Here is a 22,053-nt window from a genome sequence, read left to right as displayed (position 1 = left end):
GTGGAAGTAAATGTAGAATTCACTCCAAAAAATGGCTTGCCCCGCTTGTGTGTAAAGCACACGGTGCCTGACTAGGTGTCTGCAGTCTATGTGCACGTTCTTTTGAAACCTGCACTTTCTGCATTAAAGCACCTACAAATGGTTAGAGTGAGACAGAGGTCTAAGGCTGTCACTAATGAGCCGTCAACCATTTTTCCTTCTAACTTTGAAACATATTTTCAGAACTTGCTAGTAAATGCCCAGCTGAGCTCTGTCCTCGCCTGTGTCTTTCTCTTAGATGTAATTGAGTTTCTGAACTCTTCTCTCAGTTCATTTGCAGTGGAGGTTTAACATAACTCTTTGCCACCTAGAAAGCTTAGCTTCTCAGCTGAGGGCATGCCGAGGCGGTGGAAAGAGTGAGAGTTTCTCTCTCTAGGATTACAAAAGGCCCAGATTTCAGTCTGCTAAACCTCGACATTAATGTAGCATGTCGGCTGGTCAGTAATTTTTACTTTCTCTTCTACGTTGCGGAGCAGTGTAAACTGGGAATAGTAAAGTTCATTGAAGCTGAGCAGGTACCAGAGCTTGAAGCTGTCATACACCTGGTCATAGCCTCCAGCGACACACGACACAGTGTAGCAACTGCGGCAGACCTGGAACTGAAAAGCAAACAAAGGTAATGGCTTCTGTTTAAGAATTGGGCACTGGCATTGCTAATAATAATAATAATTGCAATTGATGAAGTGATCCTGAAAGGGTACAGGCTGAGAGGGGACAGCAAGTTTATCAGATGGGAAAGCCACACCACTTTCTGGCAATGGACATTTATCCCGCGGGTTAATCACTTCAGCATTGCCCTGGGCTGTCCTCTTCCACAACAGCAGCAGCAAGGTTTCTGTTAACCCGTCATCTTGCATGGTGACTGTCTCCTCCCCAGCCAGTGCTGGCTGGAAATAATGCTCCTCCTGGGAGAAAATCTATGTTTTTTACCTCAGGCCGGCAGAGGTCATTGCTACGGCTATTTGCTGAGTCACATGCTAAGCAGAGGCTGCTCCGTTCACACAGGAGGCAGCCTGGTGTTCATGCAGCTTGTGGTTGGAGCATACACAAACTGACTTCCTTATTATTGGAGCCGGATTGGTCAGCCTTTTGAATGTGTGGGTGAATTCTGTACTGCTGATAGTGTGGGGCTGAATAGTATTGGTTTGAGCCAAGTACAGCATAAGCAAGTCACGTGACGCCTTCTCCAGTGCACCTCAGTCATGGCCAGAGAGATTATTTTAATTCATTGGAATAATTTGGTTGAGAAAATGACTCCATTCTTTAGAACCTGGTTGTTCACTCCCCTTACGGTAGTATTGTGAGCCCTAAGAACTGCCTCGGCACAAAACACGTTTGTTAAACACCTCTTGTATTATGTATGCAGCTGCTAGATGTCCCATATGTTAACCCCATGTTTAGAGCTCAGTTGTTATAGGCAAAAATGTGTGTGCCCTTCTCCTTGATTACCCACTCCCCCAGTTATTTTTTTGGCTCATTTGGCTGTGGACGCCACTGTTCAAAGGACAACATAGGACACTGGGGTGAAAGGTCCTAGGTCAGTGATTCAAACCCAGCTCAGGTCTATCGTGACAAAGTTGTTCTGATCAGCTGGCTGTTTGTTGACCTGTGTTAAACGGGTTTGGACTAAATCCATTTCCCAGCTTACAAGGGTCCCTATTGCTAAAACCACCATAGTGATTGCCCTCCTGGTTGACCGTCTCATCAGAGAGGCCAAGGATGAATGGGCCTGGAGCTTGAAGTATCTTCTCCCCTGTAGGAGTGTCCCAGCCAGGTCAGAGTCAAGGCGCAATGGTAAGAAACTTGTGGTCCTTAGTGCCCATGCCAGACCAGTTTTGTGGATAAGCAGAAGTCTTTGTTTTCTAGGGCAGTCACTTGGGCTGCCCCCCCAGCACTAAATTCACATCCCCCGCACTTCGTGGGAAAGGAAGAGAAGGGAGCTATTGTGGGGTTTTTTCATTGCTTATTTGGGAAGCAAAAATCCATCTGTGGAGTACCTGGCTGTGAGGACTTGCTTGTAATTCTTTACCTCATGACTGCAGATTGTAGGTGGGCTGAGGGTGAAATTAGGCTGCACTTGAAGCTAATTAGATTTAGGTTTTTTTCCTTCAAAACATTACACAGTGCTGTAAAATATATTTGTAAATAATTAAGGCATAATTTTAACTTGTTCCTTTAACAATTCTTTAGCTTAATTGACTGGAATAATTCTACTATCGTCAACAAAATGTACAAAGTGTACCTCGGGGATATACCACTGAAAACTAAAGAGGTAAGACTTGCTTCCAGAGCTGTGTTCCTGCTTTATTCATGAGGATCTTATTTTATTTGCCGTGGTTTATTTGCTGGACAAAGCATCCATTTTTAGTTTGTCACTTCCTTTGATCTTTGTTTTTTGCCGAGCAGTTGCTGTTGAGTAAATATTTCTTTTTTCTTTTTTGAAAAAAATACACACTTTCATGAATTATTAACAATCAAATAGTATTAGCCACAGCCAAAGAAATATCTTCCATCTTGTTCCTGACAGGGAGTTGTTCTGAAGCCAGAACTGAAACGAGATCCAGTCAGCACCCGGGTTAAATTAAAGATTGTTCCTCATCTTCTGCGTTCCAGACAAGCTGCAGAAACATTCCCAGCTAACATTCAGGTAACACCTTCACTGCACAGCAGCTATTCATAACGCATCTACTATAATTGTAGCATTCCTCCAGTGCCTAGGAAAGTGTTGAAACTTAACTATTGCATGTGATAGCTAGGGAAGGAAGGGAATGCAAATAATATTCGAAAATTAAACCAGTCACTGTATCCGATCTTCTCATGCTTCCCACCAGGTGGTATATGATGGACTCTTTGGTGCAAATACGAACACGAAACTGAGAACTCTGTCCCTGCAGTTTGTACATCATATTTGTACAAGGTAAGCAACTTAGATGGTTTATGGTAATAGATGCAAAACTATTTCAAGCAATTTACAGAGACAGCTTTGTATGGTAAATATGCAGTTGTGCTGAAGACAAAGAATATTTAATTCTATTGCACATGGGCTTTTAAAAAATATTGTATATCTTTTTGTATGTTAAGCTGTAATACTGGCAGAACAGAGAAGATGATGAGGGCAGTTATAGAAAGCAATTGGTTTTTGGTATCAGGGACTGTAGGAGGTGCAAAGAATATATCTTAACACGTTTTCTTTTAAATTCCAGTTGTCCAGAAAGTAAAATAAAGCCACTAGGCCCAATGCTTTTAAATGGGCTTACGAAACTGATTAATGAATACAAAGAGGTGAGTTGAAAGGTTCTTTGTTGTAGAGTCACATTTATTTATTTAGCCCTGGTCTACGCTAGGGGGGAGGAATCGATCTGAGTTGCGCAACATCAGCTATGTGAATAATGTAGCTGAAGTCGATGTACTTAGATCGACTTACCGTGGTGTCTTCACTGCGGTGAGTTGACTGCTGCCGCTCCCCTGTCGACTCTGCTCTCGTGGTGCTGGAGTACATGAGTCGGCAGGAGAGGGCTTGGGGGTCAATTTATCACATCTAGACTAGACGCGCTAAATCAATCCCCACTGGATCGATCGCTGCCCGCCAATCCAGCAGGTAATGTAGACATACCCTTAGAGAGACAATGTGGTGAGGTAATACCTTTTATTGGACCAACTTTTGCTGAAGGTATTACCTCACCCAGGGCCGTCCCTAGGGGTGGGGTGGGGCCCGGGACAAATCCCCCTCCCCACTCATCTCCTCATGGTCCACTAGGCAACTGCTTGCCTCTCCCCCCACCTGCTGCTCACCTCCTCACCCCGCTCGCCCTCCCGCCTCACCTGAATATCGGGACAAATGGCATCCTGGTCTTAAATCAGTCGGGACACAGGGCTGAATATCGTGACAGTCCCGATTTTATCGAAGCACGGGGACCCTTGAAGCGCGAGGCCCGGGGTGGTCGCCCCGATTCGCCCTACCCAAGGAATGGCTCTGACTTCACCCACCATGTCTCTCTAATATTCTGGGACCAACACGGCTACAACAGCACTGCAAGGATTTATTTGTTTAGATTTATAAAAAAAGAAAAAAAATGATTGGTCTGATTTGAACTGATCTGATTCTTATACCTCATTGCTCTTGCATGATGTTTATTTTAAAAGAATGTATAAGGAAATATTTTCAGCAGATAGGCCAGAGAGAGGAAAGGTGATCTCATGGTACTGAACTGGGATCCAAGCGGCCTGGACTAAATTCCCCACTCTTCCATAAATTTCCTGTGACCTTTGGCAAGCCATTTGGTTCCCAGTCTTGCAAACACTTATGCACATGCATGTGAGTAGTCCTGTTGATTGCAAGATTTCCATGGCACTATTCATGTGCACCTCTACCCCGATATAACGCCACCCGATAGAACACGAATTTGGATATAACGTGGTAAAGCATTGCTCTGTGGGGGGCAGGGCTGTGCGCTCCGGCGGATCAAATCAAGTTAGATTATAACGCGGTTTCACCTATAACACGGTGAGATTTTTTTGGCTCCTGAGGACAGCGTTATATGGAGGTAGAGGTGTACTTGAAGTTAGCACATGTAAGTGTTTGCAGGATTGGGACTCTATTCTTTCATGCCCAGATCCGGGGAGGTACTTAAGCACATGTATAACTTTAAGTATGACCTTGATGTCATTCACTGCCTGATGAAACGTCCATGTAGTGGTGTTCAGGCGTAGTCCCAAGCAGAGTGCATTGCAATAGCTTAATACAGAAATATACAATCGCTTAATACAAAGCATTGGTTAGTGTGTGCAGTCAGCATTGGAGGGATAAGTTCCAACCGTCTGCCCTAACAAAGGCAGAAGACTGCACGTAGCCACGATTGTAGCTTACCTCCCAGGAGCAGCCAAGGGGCCAAACTTAGATTGTAGACCACGTTGCAAGGGTATGTCCATCTCTTGCCAACGGAGGGTGCGGAAACCGCTTCTATCAAGTCCTCTGGATGCTTCTCCATTGTGCATCAGCAACATCTTGCTCCTCTCTGGGTTGAGTTTGCAAAGGGAAAACTGAGGCTGTGCGCCGGCAGGGTTTGAAAAATAAAGAGCTGCAGAGTAGAGGGTGGTCCGCAGGCTGGAGGTCTAGTTGCATTGGGTAGACCACTTTGCTGCCTTTTACAGATTTTTTGTTTTTGTTTTGATAACAAGCGAAGTTGAGCCAGACACATTTAAGAACCTTCTGATTCAGGAGTGTTTTTTGTTAACTACCAATTTAAATGCCAAAAGCCTCCCAGATGAGAGGAGAGGGGGGAGGAGGTGGTGAGGACAGGAAAATAACAAGGCAGTAGGGCATGGAGGCAGTGAGAGGAGTAGGTGAGGGGATGTAGGAATGTTAATGTTGCTGAGACATGAGGGAGTTTGGTAAACAAAAGAAAACCGCATTAGATGCACGTTACTTAAAGCAAGGAGAAAACAGAAAAGATAGGAGGGTTGCCAGTAAATACTGGGTGTATAATTTAAATCTCTCTCTCCCTTGTGTCAGGTGTATTGATAGTGTTTGTGGAGTGTCTGTGAACCATAGTGTGGCAGTTCCAGTCAGTGGTGATGGGCCAGGGTAGCCGCGCAGCCATTATTGTGATAGCACCTGGGAGTCACAGTCATGGACCTAGACCCCTTCGTGCTAGGCGCTGCACGGGCCTGATTGCGATACCCTAACTCAGGCTGAGGGCTTGTGTAGGTGAACACGCAGTGCGCGGCAAACGGGTGTAAATCTACCCCACGCTAACTGCCTGCTAAAAGTTCCTTCGTGCGCGGTAGCAGGGTCCTCATGGCCAGTTATTGCACAGCAGGCGAGTTTGATTGACACCCAAGCTTGCCACACACTAGCTGTTCGTCTAGCCATTCCCTGAGTAATACCTTCCTCCACGCGAAGTCAGTGGGACCCAAGGCGGGGTAGGATACTGTTGGGATGGTATCATTTCAACAGGTACTACCAACCATAACTAAGGGTGTTGTACTCTGGCCCAAAACACGATGCAGGTTTTCCCAGTGTCATTTCATAAAGCAAACTTTTCTAAAGCACATTACCAGTGCCTGATCATGCAAACCCCTTCCTAGTGCAGATTGTTCCAATAAGTGACTCCAATAAGGCTGTTGGATGAGGTGTACTGATATGAATGGGGTGGGCCTTTACTTTCCTTATGAAGGGTGTGGTGGGGGTGCATTTAAGTGGTTGGATGGGTGCTACCAGAGCAAAGAGTTTAAATAATTGTTAGCCCGGGGCCCCTGACACTGTTGTGTGACGGGTGACAGGCTCTGCTGGAAGTTGGTTGGGGTCAGAGGAAGGTGTCTGTCACTTACTGGCCATTTCACATACCTACCAAATCCCAGCAGTTTTTCTTTCTTGAAAGATAAAGGCAGCTTTTTTGGCGTAATTTTCTGTTTCTGTGGGAAGAACGTAATGCATCTGTTCTTCGTTTACAAGGTGCTTTGCTCTGGGATTTGATTATTTTCTGGGGCTCTATGTTTCAAAGGTGAGGAGACAGGATATAAAGTAAGGGCATAATTGTAAGGGATAGGGGTGTGTGTGTGTCTCTCTCTCTCTCTCCTGGCTCTCTCTGCTGACTTGGCTTTTCATTGTTTTATAATTCAAGGATCCCAAACTGCTGTCAATGGCCTATTCAGCTGTTGGAAAACTCTCCAGGTAACTAAAGCGCATTTTAAGTAATGGGATGTCGGATATTTTTTCCAAAGCAATTTGTAACTCTGTCAGCAGGCAGGCGAGTTAGTGTCGTGCCAGATGGCCATTTGCAACAGAGCACAGTGTGTGGAGAAGCACTGTCTTGTGTCATCTCTGCATCTGTAAAATGAAACATGGTGGTGGTGGATCGTTCTGCTAGGAATGACTGATGGTCGTTCATGGAAGCATGCAGAGAGGATCTAATAATGGTTCTCTTCTCTAGATTGCTGCGGGTTTGTTAATTTATGATTTTTAGCGGAGGTTAGTGCGCATGCACTTCGTAAGCTGTGTGTTCAAAAGTGGACCCTCCAAAGTGGTTATCAAATTGTCTGTTTCATAGAATGTCTTGATTTCTGAGCCACGCTGAGCGGTTGTTAATGGGAATAATTGCCCAGTGGTGGAGGTTATGCTTGGAGGTAGAGGTGAGTTGCAAAGAGACGAGGGAAGTGAAATGCAGAGTATGGATATGGTTTTGCTCTCAAATTCTTTTTAAAAAACCCACTCAAATGATTCTATTCCAGTCGAATGCCTCAGCTGTTTACCAAGGACATAGCTCTTGTCCAGCAGTTTTTTGAAGCTTTGTGCAAGGTAGGTGATAACATGGGTTTGGGAGAAGGTTATTCTTTTAATGCTCTGTTCGGAGGGACACATTGGAGAGTAATGAATCCTCTTGTTTTCATATTGCAGGAAGAGCCCGATACCAGACTTGCTATTCAGGAGGCCTTGTCTATGATGGTTGGAGCATATAGTAGTTTGGAAGGAGCACAGCGTACGCTTATGGAGGCTCTTGTGGCTTCATACCTAATAAAGGTATTTTATTAGAGATAAATATCATTTTTTAAAAGAAGAGAGATCCGCGTGGTTTGACCCAAATACTCTTTTTTGTGTTTAATTTCATCAAGGAACCCCCTCCCCTCCCCCACCCAAATTCTGTTTTTTGGCATGAAACTAATGAAAAAAATCAATGATTCACTCAGCTCTAATCTCTAACACTGTCTCCACTATGTTTTGTTAGAGATGTTCCGCTCTTCCATTTTCCTTGTACTGTTACATCTATGCAGAGGCTTTCCATGTCATGAAGTGAAATGATTTGAAAATGTTCTAGTGACTGGAATAATGATATCCGTGCACCTTTCTTGTTCTTCAAAATTTCCCTGTATCCACGCCTGTCTTTTTCAGAATTGCTAGTAGTGCAGCTAATATGCACCTGGAGGTTCTGCAATTGTATGGATAGTTGTTCATGCCTTTCCTGTGACATACACATTTACCTATGCAAAACTAGGTGTACAAATGCATGACAGTTTTGCCCTTGCAATGCTAGATATCTGGGCCTCAAGACGGTATTCTTTTAAGAAAGACTCTGTCCTACCTCTGGAGATTCTATCCAGACCTTGTAGAGAGGCTGGGACTCACTCAGCTAATCGGTCTTTTTTTCATCTCTGGTTACAGTTCTTTTTATTATGGTCTAATCCCGCAAATTCTTGTTTTATAACTGCTGAGATGATTAAGGGCTTGAGATCGTGGTCCATGATTCCTAATAGAGTGAGTGAGTGTGTGTGTGTGTGTAATTACACATTTAACTATTCATGCTGTGCTTACTGCAAAAACTGGTGGTGGTTTTTTCTGTGTCTTGCTGCATCAAGAATTGGTTTAGAGAGGTGGCCTTGAATTGCCTGAGTAGGGATTGAGACACAGTAGTGTACCAGATAAGAGTACTGTTAAGGCTGGTCAATTTCAAGAACAACAGCCTTTTCAGTGTTCATTTAAGTAGCTACTTCAGTGTTGTGTTCTCTTCACTTCGGTTCCAGTTTAGGATTGGAACCGTCACAGGACTGTGTTTGTCCCTCTGGGGCAGAAGTAACACTGAACGGTGTGTAACACAATAGAAGGAAGTATTCTGATCTTGAAGAAAATTTTTAAATCCCAAGTACAGTCACTGTTTTCCATAGGAATTGTCACAAAATGTCTATGAAAAAGGATGTTGCTAATTACGTTTACAGTGGTTGCTATGACTAGATATGTTTCCAAATGCACTTCCATGTTTCTTTGCACCTCCATAATTACTTTTGGCTTAATTGGGTCAGATCTAAAGTGAAGACGATTGAGATATCTGTTTGCACGCACGCCACATGGAAATCCTTTGTTTTGGCTGCAAATTATTGTTTGCATTATAGTAGAAACTAGAGGCCCCAACCAAGATCAAGACCCACTGTGGCGATACTGTACAGACACATACGTCTAATTTGTCTGGATCCATAACTTGTAGGGGCAAAACAATTATTTCCTTCTCCAACTGAAGTAAACTTTTTTTTTATTGTTGAAACAACTGTTTAGGTTCATCTTAAGGTTTTTCTTTCATGCAATTGCCTTTGTTTAAAAAGCTTTTCGTTGTGATGGGCTAATGAGGACTTTTTTTTTTTTTTTTTTTTTAAGCCTGAAGTCCAAGTGCGTCAGGTGGCCGTGAAATTTGCAAGCACAGTGTTCCCTTCAGATCACATCCCTTCCCGATACTTACTGCTTTTAGCTGCAGGAGATCCGTAAGTTTCAGGAGGTGTTAACTTTGCATCTGGGTTAAAATAAATAAAAAATTCAATGCAGTTGTTTGGAAATTGGCCATTGTGTTGTAGCAGTAATGGCAGACTTGCAGAGACTTGTAGCTCTGCCTTATCTTGGCAAGCTAGGGAGGAAGAAGAGAAATCAAAATCTTTCACAGGGTACTTTTGTCTTTTAGTTTAAACCAGAAAAACAAAGTGGGGTAAGGATGGACTGACAATGTCAAAACTTGAAGTGCTCAAGCTTTGATTTACCATGCCATCATATAATTAAATCAAGCTAAGTAAATCAGTTGCAGCTAGCGTGTCTTGCACGGCATTGGGTTAGTGATGCCCGGGGAACTGCTGGTTCAGATAAGCACTTTGTGAGAGGACTGGCAATGGGTCAGCTAAGGGCAGGGCCATAAAATGGTGAAAAAGAAGAGGTGAAGAGAGGAAAACAAAACTTCTAGGGTGTGGGAGTAGAAAGACTGGAAACTGAAGGCAGTTTGTATAGCTTGGTTAAGATGCTAACCTGGTAAGATGGGGATGGTGCTGGATAGATTGAGAACACTGTGATATGTAAGCCAAGAAAGTCTCTCATCATCCAATCTCCTTTCTTCCAGAATCAAAAGGCTGCTTATTTTCTGTAACCTGCAGCTGGTTCTCTGCAGTGTTTAAAAAAGCTTCTTTTCTTAGAAGCCCTCTCTCTCCCCAAGAAATGCACTTGTTGTTTGTTAAATAACATTCGCTCTGTGCTCGTGTGCAAATGACTTTCCTTTCTCATTTTTCCCCTTGAAAGACGAGAGGAGGTGCATGGAGAAGCCCAGCGCGTACTGAGAATGTTTCCTGGTAAAAATGAAAAGGAGAGTGCTGGTAAACAGATGCCTTCCTTCCCAGAAATGGTCCATTACATTCAAGACAAGGTACAGCACTGCGGCAAGGCTTGTAATGATTGCAGGCTTTTTTACCCCCAAGGCAGTGGTGTTAGCTGAAGTTTGAGGAAAGAGCAGATTTGAGATCGCAAGAACCTCCCTCTCAGTTGGTCCCAATAGGCACCATGACTGGCACCCTTGGCAAAGAAACTAAGGGTTAAGTAGGGCTATGGAAACTGGTCCTTTGAAATAACCACCCTTAGATCAGCGGGGAAAGCTTGCACGGCTGCTGCTTGTGTTGAATCAGTTGTGTGGGGGGAGTTCAATCTCCAGGGCCGGTCATCCAGCACCTTACACAAGCAGTTACGTCACACAAACCATTCTTAAAGGAACAAAGACTATGTGTTGGCTGACCCAGAGAAAGGGAGGACTATATTGTACAGCACATAAAAGTGTTACAATATATGGAGAGAGAAAATGGAACAAATGAAGGAGGTTGCTATTAACTCAAAGGCTTAATTAATCCTCTTCATAGTAACTCGGTGGAAAACTGAAAATACTGACTGTGTGAGTGACATGTCATGAGTCCTACAGTGGGAGATGCCCCAGGGCCTGACATGACATGCTGCTCTAGCAGTTTGTTCCCCTCCGTATGCACTTAAAGGTGACCTGTACAGATTTAAATAATGGGCTTGTGCCCTTCTTCGCTTTTTCAGTATAAAGTCTGAAATGACTTTTGTTTTAAAAGGGTTTTTTTCTGCATGTTTTTTTCTTCCTTGGGAATATCAGGGATGTCAAATTGGGACTTAACTGCCTTTATAGCAGGACTTCTGGAAGGTCTCAGGGATGTTTGTGACAGCTGACACTTCAATGTCCTAGTCATAGAGTTTAAGGCCAGAAGGGACCACCAGGTCATCTAGTCTGACCTTCTGCATACCGCAGGCCACCAACGCCAGCACACCGAACCCAACAAATGGAATTAGACAAAACTATTGCAGCCCATAGGAAACGAATCTATATTATGTGCCCCAGGCAGAGTATGGGAGGGACTGAGGTGTGCTAATGCCCAAGGTCCCTGTAATGGCAGGAAAATGATTGAGATGTATCCAGGTAATCCCGGCAAGTGACCCGCACTCTGTGCTGCAGAAGAAGGCAAAAACCCCTAAGGTCACTGCCAGTTCAACCTGGGGGAAATTCCTTCCTGACCCTACAGATGACGATCTGATCCTGAGCATCTAAGCAAGAACCAGTTAGCCAGGTACCTGAGAGAGAGAGAATGCTCAGTGCAACCTCAGAGCCCTGGCCCATCCTGTCCAGTGGCTCATCTCCAACCATGGCCAGCTGTGATGCTTCAGAGGAGGGAGATTAAAATAAACCCAGAATGCATTGAAAGAAAATTCCTTCCTGATCCCAAGCCGTCATATCCCCTCTCAGCACTGTTTGCTAAGCTAAACAAGCCGAACTCTCTTTCAGTCTCATCTCATAAGATAGGTCCTTCATTGGCCTTGATCATTCTACTTGCTCTTCTCTGCACCTGTTCCAGTTTGAATTCATCTTTCTTGAACATGGGTGAACAAAATTGTACCCTGTATTCCAAGTGAGGTCCTACCAGTGCCTTGTACAATGGCATTAATGCTTCCCTAACCCCACTGGGAATGCCTCTCCTGATACATCCTAGAATCCCATTTGCCTTTTTCATAGCTACATCACATTGGTTGCGCATAGTTATCCTGTAACTGACCAGTACACCTAGGTCACTCTCCTCCTCTGTCACTTCCAACGAATGAACCACCAGCTTGTAGCAGAAATTCTTATTAGACACTAAGCAGTTTGTGCTATTGAATTTCATCCCATTTCTGTTTCTCCAGTCTTCAAGGTCCTGCTGTATAATATTCCGATCCGCCTCTGTATGGATAATACCCCCCAACTTTGCATCCTCAGCAAATGTCATTGAACTGAGGGGAGATGGTGTTGAATCTCTAGCAAAATCTTCCTTTATCCAAAATAGGAGTCATTCTAGTTTAATAGGTGTTCAGAAAACCCCCCAGAATTTTCATCAATGTGACTAAAAATCCCTTTCCCTTTCAGTTCCCCTTTTTGTTCTCTTGGCTCTCGTGATGTCACCACTTCACTCGGGATCGCAGAGTCCTTCAGCTTTGACATGACCTGAATTTCTAGCGTGAAAAACAAACAGGAGAACCCCCTGTCCACACCCCCACCATTATTCGGGTCTTTTTTTTTTTTTTTTTTTTTTTTTTTAACAGAAGCATCAAAGGATACAAGACTAATTTTTCCCCTTTGCTGAGACACTTTAAGTGTTTGTTTTTCATATGCAAGTGGTGAATAATAAATATGTGCTGGAGCTGGTCCATATAAGAACACTTTACGGCCAGGGTCAGTGTGCAAAATGACTTCCCTACATAAATGAGCTTATCTCTTGTCTTCAAAGTCTAGAGAACTAAATTTAAAGGAGGAGTAAGATCCAGTGTTTCAAGAGCGTGGAGTAATGGGCTCTGATCCAAAGTCTTCCACTCATTTGACTTTGGACGCTTGCTTAAGCTGTCTGTGCCTCATTAGTGCCCCAATTAAGCAAAGAATTTGAGGACATAATTGATTCGGCAGTTGTTGAATCCAGGCCTAGAGCCATCGTACATGCTGATAAACTAATATCTGCCGAGCTTATTGGGGTGTTGAAAGTAGGGCTGGTTGGAAGCTTGTCTGACGGAATCTTTTACTCTTGGAAGATGTTGATTTGTCAGAATTGAAACATTCTGTGGGAATGTGTTGATTTTGATTTGTTTCCAGGGGAAACCAGGCTGGTTTCCTGCTGGCTCCTAAGCTTCCTGGCTTCTTGCTAGCCTGAGCTGGCAGTCTCCAAGCTTGGAAACTTTTTTGGAATTTGGTTTGAAATTTTTGAAATGAAATGTGGTTGTTTTTTTTTTAATAATTTTTTTTTTTAAATTTGTAGGTTTTCCTGTGGAAGGAAATTCCAGCTCTAGTTGTGAGCCTTAATTAATGATTCTAACGCACTTTTGAGATCTTCTGGTTAGCTTCATTATGCAAATGCACAGTGTTTTCTTTATAATTACATTTGCTGAGTGGAAGATAGTGGTACAATTAGTTGCAGCAGAAAAGATTCTTACTAAGTATGTGTGCCATTTACAGCCTGGCGTTTACCCCTGCTAAATGTATGTGTTTGTTGTTTAGGCCTCTCACCGAATGAAAACTCCTGCTAAATACATGACCGGAACTGCAGTCCTGCCTTTCAATCCTGCTACGTTTGGAGAGGTAATTGTGTCTGTCTCACGGCAATAGTGATACATTCTTACATGTCATTATTTAACCTATGGGACACTGGGAGAACAGTGGTGATAGGATGTCAGGCACTGACCTGGGACTCAGGCAATCTCGGTTCAGTTCTTTAAGGAATTCTGGGGACTTTATCTGACTGACTTTGCCACAACCTCCTCAATAATCTTCCCTAAAAAGGGAGATTTGAGGTAGCTCAGTAGTTGGTGTGTCACGGTCAAGGGATGGTTTTCTGAGGAGGATGTGTTGACCATGCCTCCTTGCACACACCTGGCATCCTAACCTCACAAAAGAAGGCACTGACGGTCGTCTCCCCCCCCGCCCCCCCCAACAGTGGGAAATCAAAGGCAGAAGATACTGCACCCCCAAGACATTGCTCGTATAGCTTGGTAGCAGGTAGGATGGTCCTGATGTCAGTGATGATCCTTAGACTCAATGAACCAAATTCAGAGGTGCTGCGTTACTTACACAATGTGGGCTAAGGGACGCTAAATTGGTGTAACTTACATGCTGAACTGGCTGAGAAAAGATGCAAGTTACTCCAGTTTAGAAGCACCTTTGTATTTGATCCGTATGACTTAGTCCAGCAGTTTTCAAACTTTTTTGAGCTGAGCACCCCCTTTGAGTTACAATTTTTGGTTGCACCCCCCTAGAGGGGCTGACGGCCGGGGGGCCTGCTGGATCTGACTCCTGTTTCCCTGTGAAATACCTTTAACCCTATCTTGTTCTCTTCTCTGTTTAGATAGTCCTGTACCTGCGAATGTGTCTTGCTCATAGCGCAGGTGTGGTGCCATCCTCTCAGAACTTAGCTGACATGCAAGACCATGCTCCAGCAATTGGCCGTTATATCAGAAACCTGCTGTCTGGCAACTTCATATCTTCCTCATCATCGTCATCTTCCTCAAAAAGTGGAGAAACCAACCCAGTGCAAATCTATATTGGCCTTCTTCAGCAGCTGTTGTCTGGTGTTGGAGGTGAGGAACCATAGGCCATGGTACTGAGTAAAGAAGAAAAGCTCTTTCTATAACTTATGAACGAGCGTTGGCCAAGCATACTCAATACCCTGAACTTCGCTTCAGTGAACCATAAGTTGTAATGAGAACTAACCCAAACTGTCCTATCCCAGTTTGTGGTTTAGAGTTATTCCCTCGCACACAAGTGTGAAAGGGGTTAAGGAGAGAGAGAGTGCCACAAGGTTGGGGTGTCAGAATTTCCAGGTCATTGTCAGTGTTTATTACAGTCTTTGCACACCTGAACAGTTCCCTTGTACATAGGCGCCAACTCCATGGGTGCTCCGGGGCTCAAGTACCCACTGAAAAAAGTAGGGGGTGCTCGGCACCCACAGGGCTGGATTAATCTTTTGTGTGCCCTGATGCCTGGACTGGGGCCTGCCCCCTGAGGCCCTGCCAGTGGCCCTGTCCCGCCTCTTCCCTCCGAGGCCCCGCCCACCACTCACAGGGGAGAGGAGGGGAGCACCCATGGGCAAAAACAAAAGTCCATGCCTGTGCCCTTGTAGAACAACACTCTTCATCAGCTATCGGAGACAATTTAAAGTTTCGACACAAACTACTGGTGTACCTTTAAAACAGTTTACTAGAAATATGCATTCACATACTAACTATTTGCCTGTCTGACATCCATAAGAGAGAGAGTAGTCAGAAATAAAGTTATGACTTTGACATTCCATATTATCTGAGATATTTTAAATTTGCATTGAACTGTTTGATGCAGCATTATCTGCCTGTTTTTTCCATTCGTTGTAAATAGAAAAAATTGTATTTCATTTTCTGAAACTTGATTCTTTACTTACTCTTTAGGTTTGCCAGTCATGTACTGTCTTCTAGAAGTTGTTTCGGTGTATCCAGAAAAACTAGCTACCAGATTTGCAGACAAAATAGATTGGATAAAGGTACGTTGCATACACGTGGATTTTTTTTTTTTCTGTTCACCTTTGCAAAATCTGGCATTTCAAGACCTAATAATTTTCCAGGTAGCTAATTAGATGATCAGTACTATCTTGAGGAGTGAGAGATTCTTTTTTGCAACATTTTTATTTCCTATGTCTCTTGCGGGTTTCGTTTGCACTGTTCAAAGAGTTCTCTCTCTTTCAGTTCATTTCTCTGTGATCAGGTATATGTTTGCTAAGTCATAGTTTTAGGTAGGAATTGATGCTACTAAGCGTACATCTATACTGCAGCTGAGAGTGTGCTTCCCATTGTAGCCGGGGATAGCACTGGTGGTGGCTCGGGCTAGCCACTCAAGTACATACCCAGGGAGCTAGCCCAAGCTGCTGCCCATGCTACCCCCAGCTACATGGCTATTTTTAGTATGCTAGCTCAAGCAGCTAGCGCCTGTCTGTCTACTTGTGCTGGAGAGCACGTTCCCAGCCGCAGTGTAGACATACCCTGTGTTCCTCACATTGGTAGACTCTGAGGGCTATGTCTACACGGCAGTTAAACAGCTGTGGCTGGCCTGTGACAGCTAACTCAGGCTTGGGCTACAGGGCTGTTTAACTGCAGTGTAGACATTCAGGCTTGCGCTAGAGCCCAGGCTCTGGGACCCTCCCCCTCCTGGGTTCCAAATCCCAGCCTAATGGCCAAGCCAAACCTCTACACAGCAATTAAACAGCCCCATAGCCAGATCCCCGCAAGCCCAAGTCACCTGACATGGGCCAGTTGCCGGTGTCTTAGTGCAGTGTAGACATACCCTGAGGGCCAGATCTTTCACTTCTGTCAGAGTAGTTCTGTTCTCTGGTAGTTCATGGGTATGACTTCACCCTGTAAAAATCTACCAGTGAGAGGAACTGCTCTGGCAGCTCTCTTGAGGTGGGTAGGTGGAGGGCAGTCTAATATACTGCTGTAAGTTTTGAATCACGCTATATAACTCCATTGGCAGTATTCTGGTAGTGATAAACTTATTTTTTTTGGCCCCCTCCTTCTCCCCCCCCCCTCCCCCCATACTCTCAGGTCACCTGAATCCTTCCATTTGGGGGCGGTGTGTGTGTATGTACACAAAATTCAGATGAAAGGATTCAGGTGACCTAAGAACGTTGTTTAAGTTTATACCCCTACTTTTTGCATTTCTCTCTCGCTACACACACACACACAAGCATGTGTGTGGAGTTAAATGCAAATAGTAAGGTTATAAACTTAAAAACACAAGTCAGGAAACAAATGTTTATATTATGTTTGTTATGCTAACGTTGCCATAATAACCAGACCTTTTTAACAGTCTAGGTAATAAAAAATATCACATACAAACAACATGGGTGAATTAATGTTGCTGTGAGAACTGTGACTTTTCCATTTCTTGACTTCTGTGTCTGTGACATTTGCAGCCTTTGCATTAAGTAGGTTTAATCTCTTCAGCTCTTTTTCTTTTTATTAAGTGAAGAGGAAAGAGCAAACGAAAGGAAAACCTACTCTGTGGCACTATGGAATTGTTGTCTTGTACAATTCCATGCACTTATTAGCTCCCTATGGCTGGGGAACATGAAATTTCTTCTTTAAATGCCTGATTCAGCAAAGCATTTAAGCACCATGCTAACTGTAAACATGTGAGTAGTCCCCTTGAGGGCAATAGGACTATTCATGCTTAAACCTAAGCACGAGTGCTTTGCTGAACTGGGTCCTAAGCAAGTTACTTAGTGATGATAATAATACTCCAAGGGTAAAAAAAACTTTAGAGTAAAATATGGAGTGTAGGTGGGTAGTTGCATCTGAACTGTGTGCTACTGTATTAAAGGTAGAACATCAGTGAAGTATGTTCCATCTTTGTCGTTGTGTTTTTTTTTTTTTAACTTAGAGTCTGATGAATACTAACAAGGAAGAGATGCGTGAGCTGGCAGCACTATTGTATTCTGTAGTGTTGTCTACAATGTCTGGAAATGAACTGAAGTCCTCTGTACAGCAACTGATCAAGACAGCAAAAGACAATCATGTAATTACATTCTCTTTATCCATTTCATGTATTTTTTTTTTTTTTTTAATTGGGACATTTTAATTGAAGATGTTAATCTTCTAGCCGTCCAGAATTTATTACTTACTGATTTTTTTTTAAAAAATGGAAAAGCACCATTGAATTAGTTAGTTTCTTGTTGGAGGTAGGAAAAAAATGTTGCTATATTTGAGCAGAACAGCTTTTCTAAGTAAATAAATAATTGAAACTATACTCAGTCAATATTTGACATTTCTCCTGAGCACAACCAGGACAGGTAGGAACCATTATTAAGAAGTTTAGTCAGTTAAACAGTCATCATTCTATTGCATGATAATGGGTTGCACCAGCTACCTCCAGCAGGTATAAGTTTTTTTTTTTTTTTTTTTTTTTAATTGATGAGCAATTAAAGATAAGCACAGATTTTAGGAAGTATTTAGCTGGTCACTCATTGCCCTTCCCCTGGCTAAGCCATAGCTCCCTCCCTCCCTTCACCGCTGGCCAGTGAAAGCTTCTCCTACCCAGCAGCCTTTGCTAGGTAGGGCATGGTTTTATGGTCCACAGCCTTCACCTCCCACGACTGTTCTCACTACTAGATGGGGTTTCCTTCCTTCCCTCTGAGCCCCTCTCCTCCTCTCAATATTCATAGATCTGGCGCTTACCTGAGTTCCTTGACTAAAAGGATTGCAAACAATGAGGAATTCAGCCTCCCTCCCCCCCCCAAAGAAATCAGGCAAATAATTTTCTTGATGCGACTCACCTACCGCAGTCTCAGGAAAGAGTTAGATCCTTTCCCCAAAGAACTATTTTGATTTCAATCCCTACGTAGATCTCAGTAATCTGCTATTTTACTAGTACCTTAACACCATGTTCTTTTTGAAGTCAAATGGGACTACTCCCAGGTTTAAAGCTAAGCTGAGACATTAGAAACAAAATAGTCTTTATTTTACTCAGTTCTCTCTTAAAAGAAATACTTTTTATGAGAACTTTCATTCTGTCTTTGAGATCTTCCAGTCCCCCCTAGATCTACTCTTTCCCCTTCCTTTTTACAGTAGTATGTTGAGGATCAAACAAAAACATTTAAAAAAAAAAATGCAGTTCTGTTGTTTGCATCTTTTAAATCTTGAAGCCTTATTCCTGCAGAGTATCCTTTCAAATTAATCCAGACTACTGGATTCTGAATCCAGAACAAGACATTAGCTAGACATTTCTAATACAAAGATCAATGCTGAAATAATTAATGTTCTTGCTTTAACCTTATCTAGAATGATGGGACCAAATTGTGCGCTCGATTGTGAATTTTGAGTAACTCCACTGAATTGAAGGGATTTTATCTGGAGTAAGCAAGAGCAGAGCTTGGCCCCTTATTTCAGTCTCTTGTATGTGCAAACTGGGGAAGACCGCACTGCTCACATTCGGAAGGATATATTTATAAACTAAAGGATTACAGATTTTTTTTTTTTTTTTTTCTCCTGGTAACTTGAGGGGGAAGTTTTCAAAAGATCCTAAGCAATTTAGGAGTGGAGGTCCCAGTGACCTTCTGTGTGTCTTGAGCTCCTAAATCCTTTAGCTATTGAAAATCTCCACAATTTAGGCTTCCAGGGGAGAAAACATTGACAGTACCGACAACCTATGGAAAGCCCCATAGGCTGGGCTATTGCTCAGAATTTTCGTGCTGTACCTTTCCAGCGGGCCTACCTATACATCTGTCTTTTCATGTACGCTTTATGTAAAATGCATGATTGTGTCTGTAGATTTCCTACCATGTTGGTATTGTCTGTAGAACCCGGAGATCCAACATGGATCCTTGTTGGCTTTGGGATTCACAGTAGGAAGGTACCTGGCCAAAAGGAAAACCAGAATGATGGAGATGCATGACATTGAAGAGCCAAATATTGTTGTCATGCCAGAACAAGACCAGCTCATAAAGACCACAACAGAAACAATAGGTAACTTCACTCTTGGCTATTGTATTGCACCTTGGCATTGATGGTTCTTGACATGAGAATCTATGTAAGCATAGTTTCCAGTCACAGCTGGTTCAGGATATTTCTCAGGTTGGCTGCATGAACTGACAGTGGCCTTGATGCTGAGTAACACCTGTCTGATGGATTTGCCAGTCTTTAAGACTGTCTCCATCTCTGTTGTCTGGTCAGGTGTAAACAATGCTCACTACTCCAATATTAATTAAGAAATAGACTCCCGTGTGAGAGACCAGCAGGTGCACACAGGTGTATGTTTGTGGTATATTCTTCTCACTTAAATTGGTTTTACTTTATTGTTACTCTGCCTTCACTCCTGATTCTCTCTGTTATACAGGAGAGCAAAACCTGGCCTCTTCTTTAAAAAAAAAAAAAAAAAAAAAAAAAAAAAAAGATACTTCTGACTGCATCTAGGTTGTAGAGCCAAAAACCAAGTCATCCTGTTGCTTCTCTGTAGGTTCCTTTTTGGACAGCACCTCTCCGCTCCTGGCAGTTGCTGCTTGTACAGCACTGGGGGAAATTGGCAGGAACGGCCCCTTGCCAATTCCCAACGAAGGCACCGGGTTTACAAAGCTGCATCTTGTTGAAAGTTTACTGACCAGAATCCCTTCTGGCAAGGAAACAAATAAGGCAAGATTTTTTTTGGTTTGTTAAATTTTGTTTCTGGCATATTTGTTCTTGTTTGTTTTGGGTTAAAGTGAGGCTAACGCGATTACCTATCAAGTTAAGAGAGACATCACCCTTACAGCCTTGGTGATGACATTTTCAAAAAGTGCTCAGCCTTGGTTTAACTCTGCTCCCACTGAAGTCAATAGGAGTTTTACCCTTGGCTTCAGTGTAGGAGAGCTAGGTCAAAGGCTGTTAGAAAATCCCTTGAATGAATAATAGTTTTTGTGTTTTTTATCTTCTTGGGATGAAACTGAGGGTATGTCTTCACTACCTGACAGATCGGCGGGCAGGGATCGATTTAGCGGGGGTCGATTTATCGTGTCTAGTCTAGACGCGATAAATTGACCCCCGAGCGCTCTCCCGTTGATTTCTGTACTCCCAGCTCGGTGAGAGGCACAGGCGGAGTGGACGGGGGAGCGGCAGCAATCGACTCACCGGGGTGAAGACACCACGGTAAGTCGATCTAAGTACGTTGACTTCAGCTGCGTTATTCATGTAGCTGAAGTTGCGTAACTTAGATTGATTCCTCCCCCCGCCCCCCGAGTGTAGAAAATGGGATATTGTGGCTGAAAATCAGGAAGAACTTCTCTAACAGTACTGTGTGAAAGGGACTAGGCTCTGGACCGGACCTCAAATAGAATGAGGGGAAACTCCACCACTTGGGTCATTTTCCAGTGATTTTTTTTTTAATCCAGCTAGTGCTGTGCTGTAGGGAAAAGTTATGCGTTGGCAGGAGGATGTACTGCATGACCTAGTAGGTTTTTCCCATCTCTGATTTCTAGGAATCTATGACAGCTTGTGATTAAACTCAGTGGGAAGGCGTGAAAGAGTAATAATAAAAGCTCTGGATTTCAAATTAGGAGGCATCTATGTTGAAAAAGTGCCTGCTGGGTTTATGAGTAAAATCTTGTGATTCTATTTTTAAGATGAAAGAACGAGCGATACAAACACTGGGTTACTTTCCAGTGGGAGATGGAGACTTTCCCCACCAGAAACTACTGTTGCAAGGACTAATGGATTCTGTGGAGGTAAGGCACTAACATTCTCCCTTACACCACAATGAGCGTTTCAATTAGTATTGGCTTTCTGAATACTTTGGGCCACATTTACAAAGGGAAATGGGAGCTGCTCTTTGAAGTGACTCATTCCATTTTTCATATCTGTTCTTTCTATTTGCAAGCAGGCTGGTAGAGGGTGAAGAGAAGTTTTGTGTATGTAAAACCTGTGGCCTCAGTTTTCTCTCCCAGTCCCATAAACACTTACATGCATATTGTCAATGGGACTGCTTATGTCTGTAAAGTTAAGCACGGGTGTAAGTGCTTGCGTTAACGGGCGCTTTTAGAGGCCACTTCTGAAAATCTGGTCTTTTAAAATTACTAAAGATACACATTGAATGTCAAAATATCTTGTTCCTGTGACAAATTTTAAACAAAGGACAGAAATTGTATTGAAAAGACGTTGCGTGGTGTAGCTCAGCTGAATTAAGCATTTTAGAAAAAATCAGCAATTTTGTTTTGTTTTATTAATCCCGGAACTCTGCTCTATATTGGAAATGTATTTTGTTCCATTCTGCACAGTATTTCAGAGTTGCTAATTTACTGAATGAGATGCTGGAAGGGAGAATGAAAAACTTCTTGCACATTAGGGTAGTGTTCTGCATTTGTATGTTGGTTTTCCCTTTCTCAGTTGATCATAATCACATTGAGCAGTTAGCAAATACAGAAGTGACTAGTGAATATCAAATTATGCTGCCGTGGCCAAGCCCTGTAATATGACATGATTGTAAAAGCAACAAAAATGACAAGGTCATCCTGTTTGTATCTTCAAAGTGGGCCTTTCAAAATGCAGCGCTTCTCTTCCTAGAACTTTTCCGAGGACAGGAGAGCTTCCTGTATAAAATGTTTACTTGAGCACAAAGATTTATGTGAGCTTGCAGGAAACTAATTTGGAAAGACAATAAGCTAAGGGACTGATTCTGCCAAGAACTGAGAAGCTATTGCTCT

The 22,053-nt window shown here is 43.1% G+C and overlaps 1 protein-coding gene across 4 annotated transcripts in view; it reads left to right on the top strand.

The window, feature by feature from the left end:
* Positions 1-22,053, top strand: part of ECPAS (Ecm29 proteasome adaptor and scaffold) — an 86,407-nt gene that overhangs the window by 30,746 nt on the left and 33,608 nt on the right. For all 4 annotated transcript variants that reach the window (XM_034773184.1, XM_034773186.1, XM_034773185.1 and 1 more), the window contains 17 exons: positions 516-655; positions 2,230-2,311; positions 2,567-2,686; positions 2,871-2,956; positions 3,243-3,321; positions 6,663-6,712; positions 7,270-7,336; positions 7,436-7,558; positions 9,182-9,285; positions 10,082-10,205; positions 13,362-13,442; positions 14,206-14,437; positions 15,281-15,372; positions 17,268-17,402; positions 19,183-19,348; positions 19,839-20,011; positions 20,977-21,078. In XM_034773184.1, coding sequence (XP_034629075.1) covers positions 516-655; positions 2,230-2,311; positions 2,567-2,686; positions 2,871-2,956; positions 3,243-3,321; positions 6,663-6,712; positions 7,270-7,336; positions 7,436-7,558; positions 9,182-9,285; positions 10,082-10,205; positions 13,362-13,442; positions 14,206-14,437; positions 15,281-15,372; positions 17,268-17,402; positions 19,183-19,348; positions 19,839-20,011; positions 20,977-21,078 — 1,956 coding nt within the window. The remainder of the gene's footprint in view (positions 1-515; positions 656-2,229; positions 2,312-2,566; positions 2,687-2,870; positions 2,957-3,242; positions 3,322-6,662; positions 6,713-7,269; positions 7,337-7,435; positions 7,559-9,181; positions 9,286-10,081; positions 10,206-13,361; positions 13,443-14,205; positions 14,438-15,280; positions 15,373-17,267; positions 17,403-19,182; positions 19,349-19,838; positions 20,012-20,976; positions 21,079-22,053) is intronic.

This window comes from Trachemys scripta, chromosome 6, assembly GCF_013100865.1.
Source record: "Trachemys scripta elegans isolate TJP31775 chromosome 6, CAS_Tse_1.0, whole genome shotgun sequence".
NCBI classification, from domain to species: domain Eukaryota; kingdom Metazoa; phylum Chordata; order Testudines; family Emydidae; genus Trachemys; species Trachemys scripta.
The sequence above is the reverse complement of the archived record's forward strand: the minus strand, read 5'-3'. Positions and strand labels throughout refer to the sequence as shown.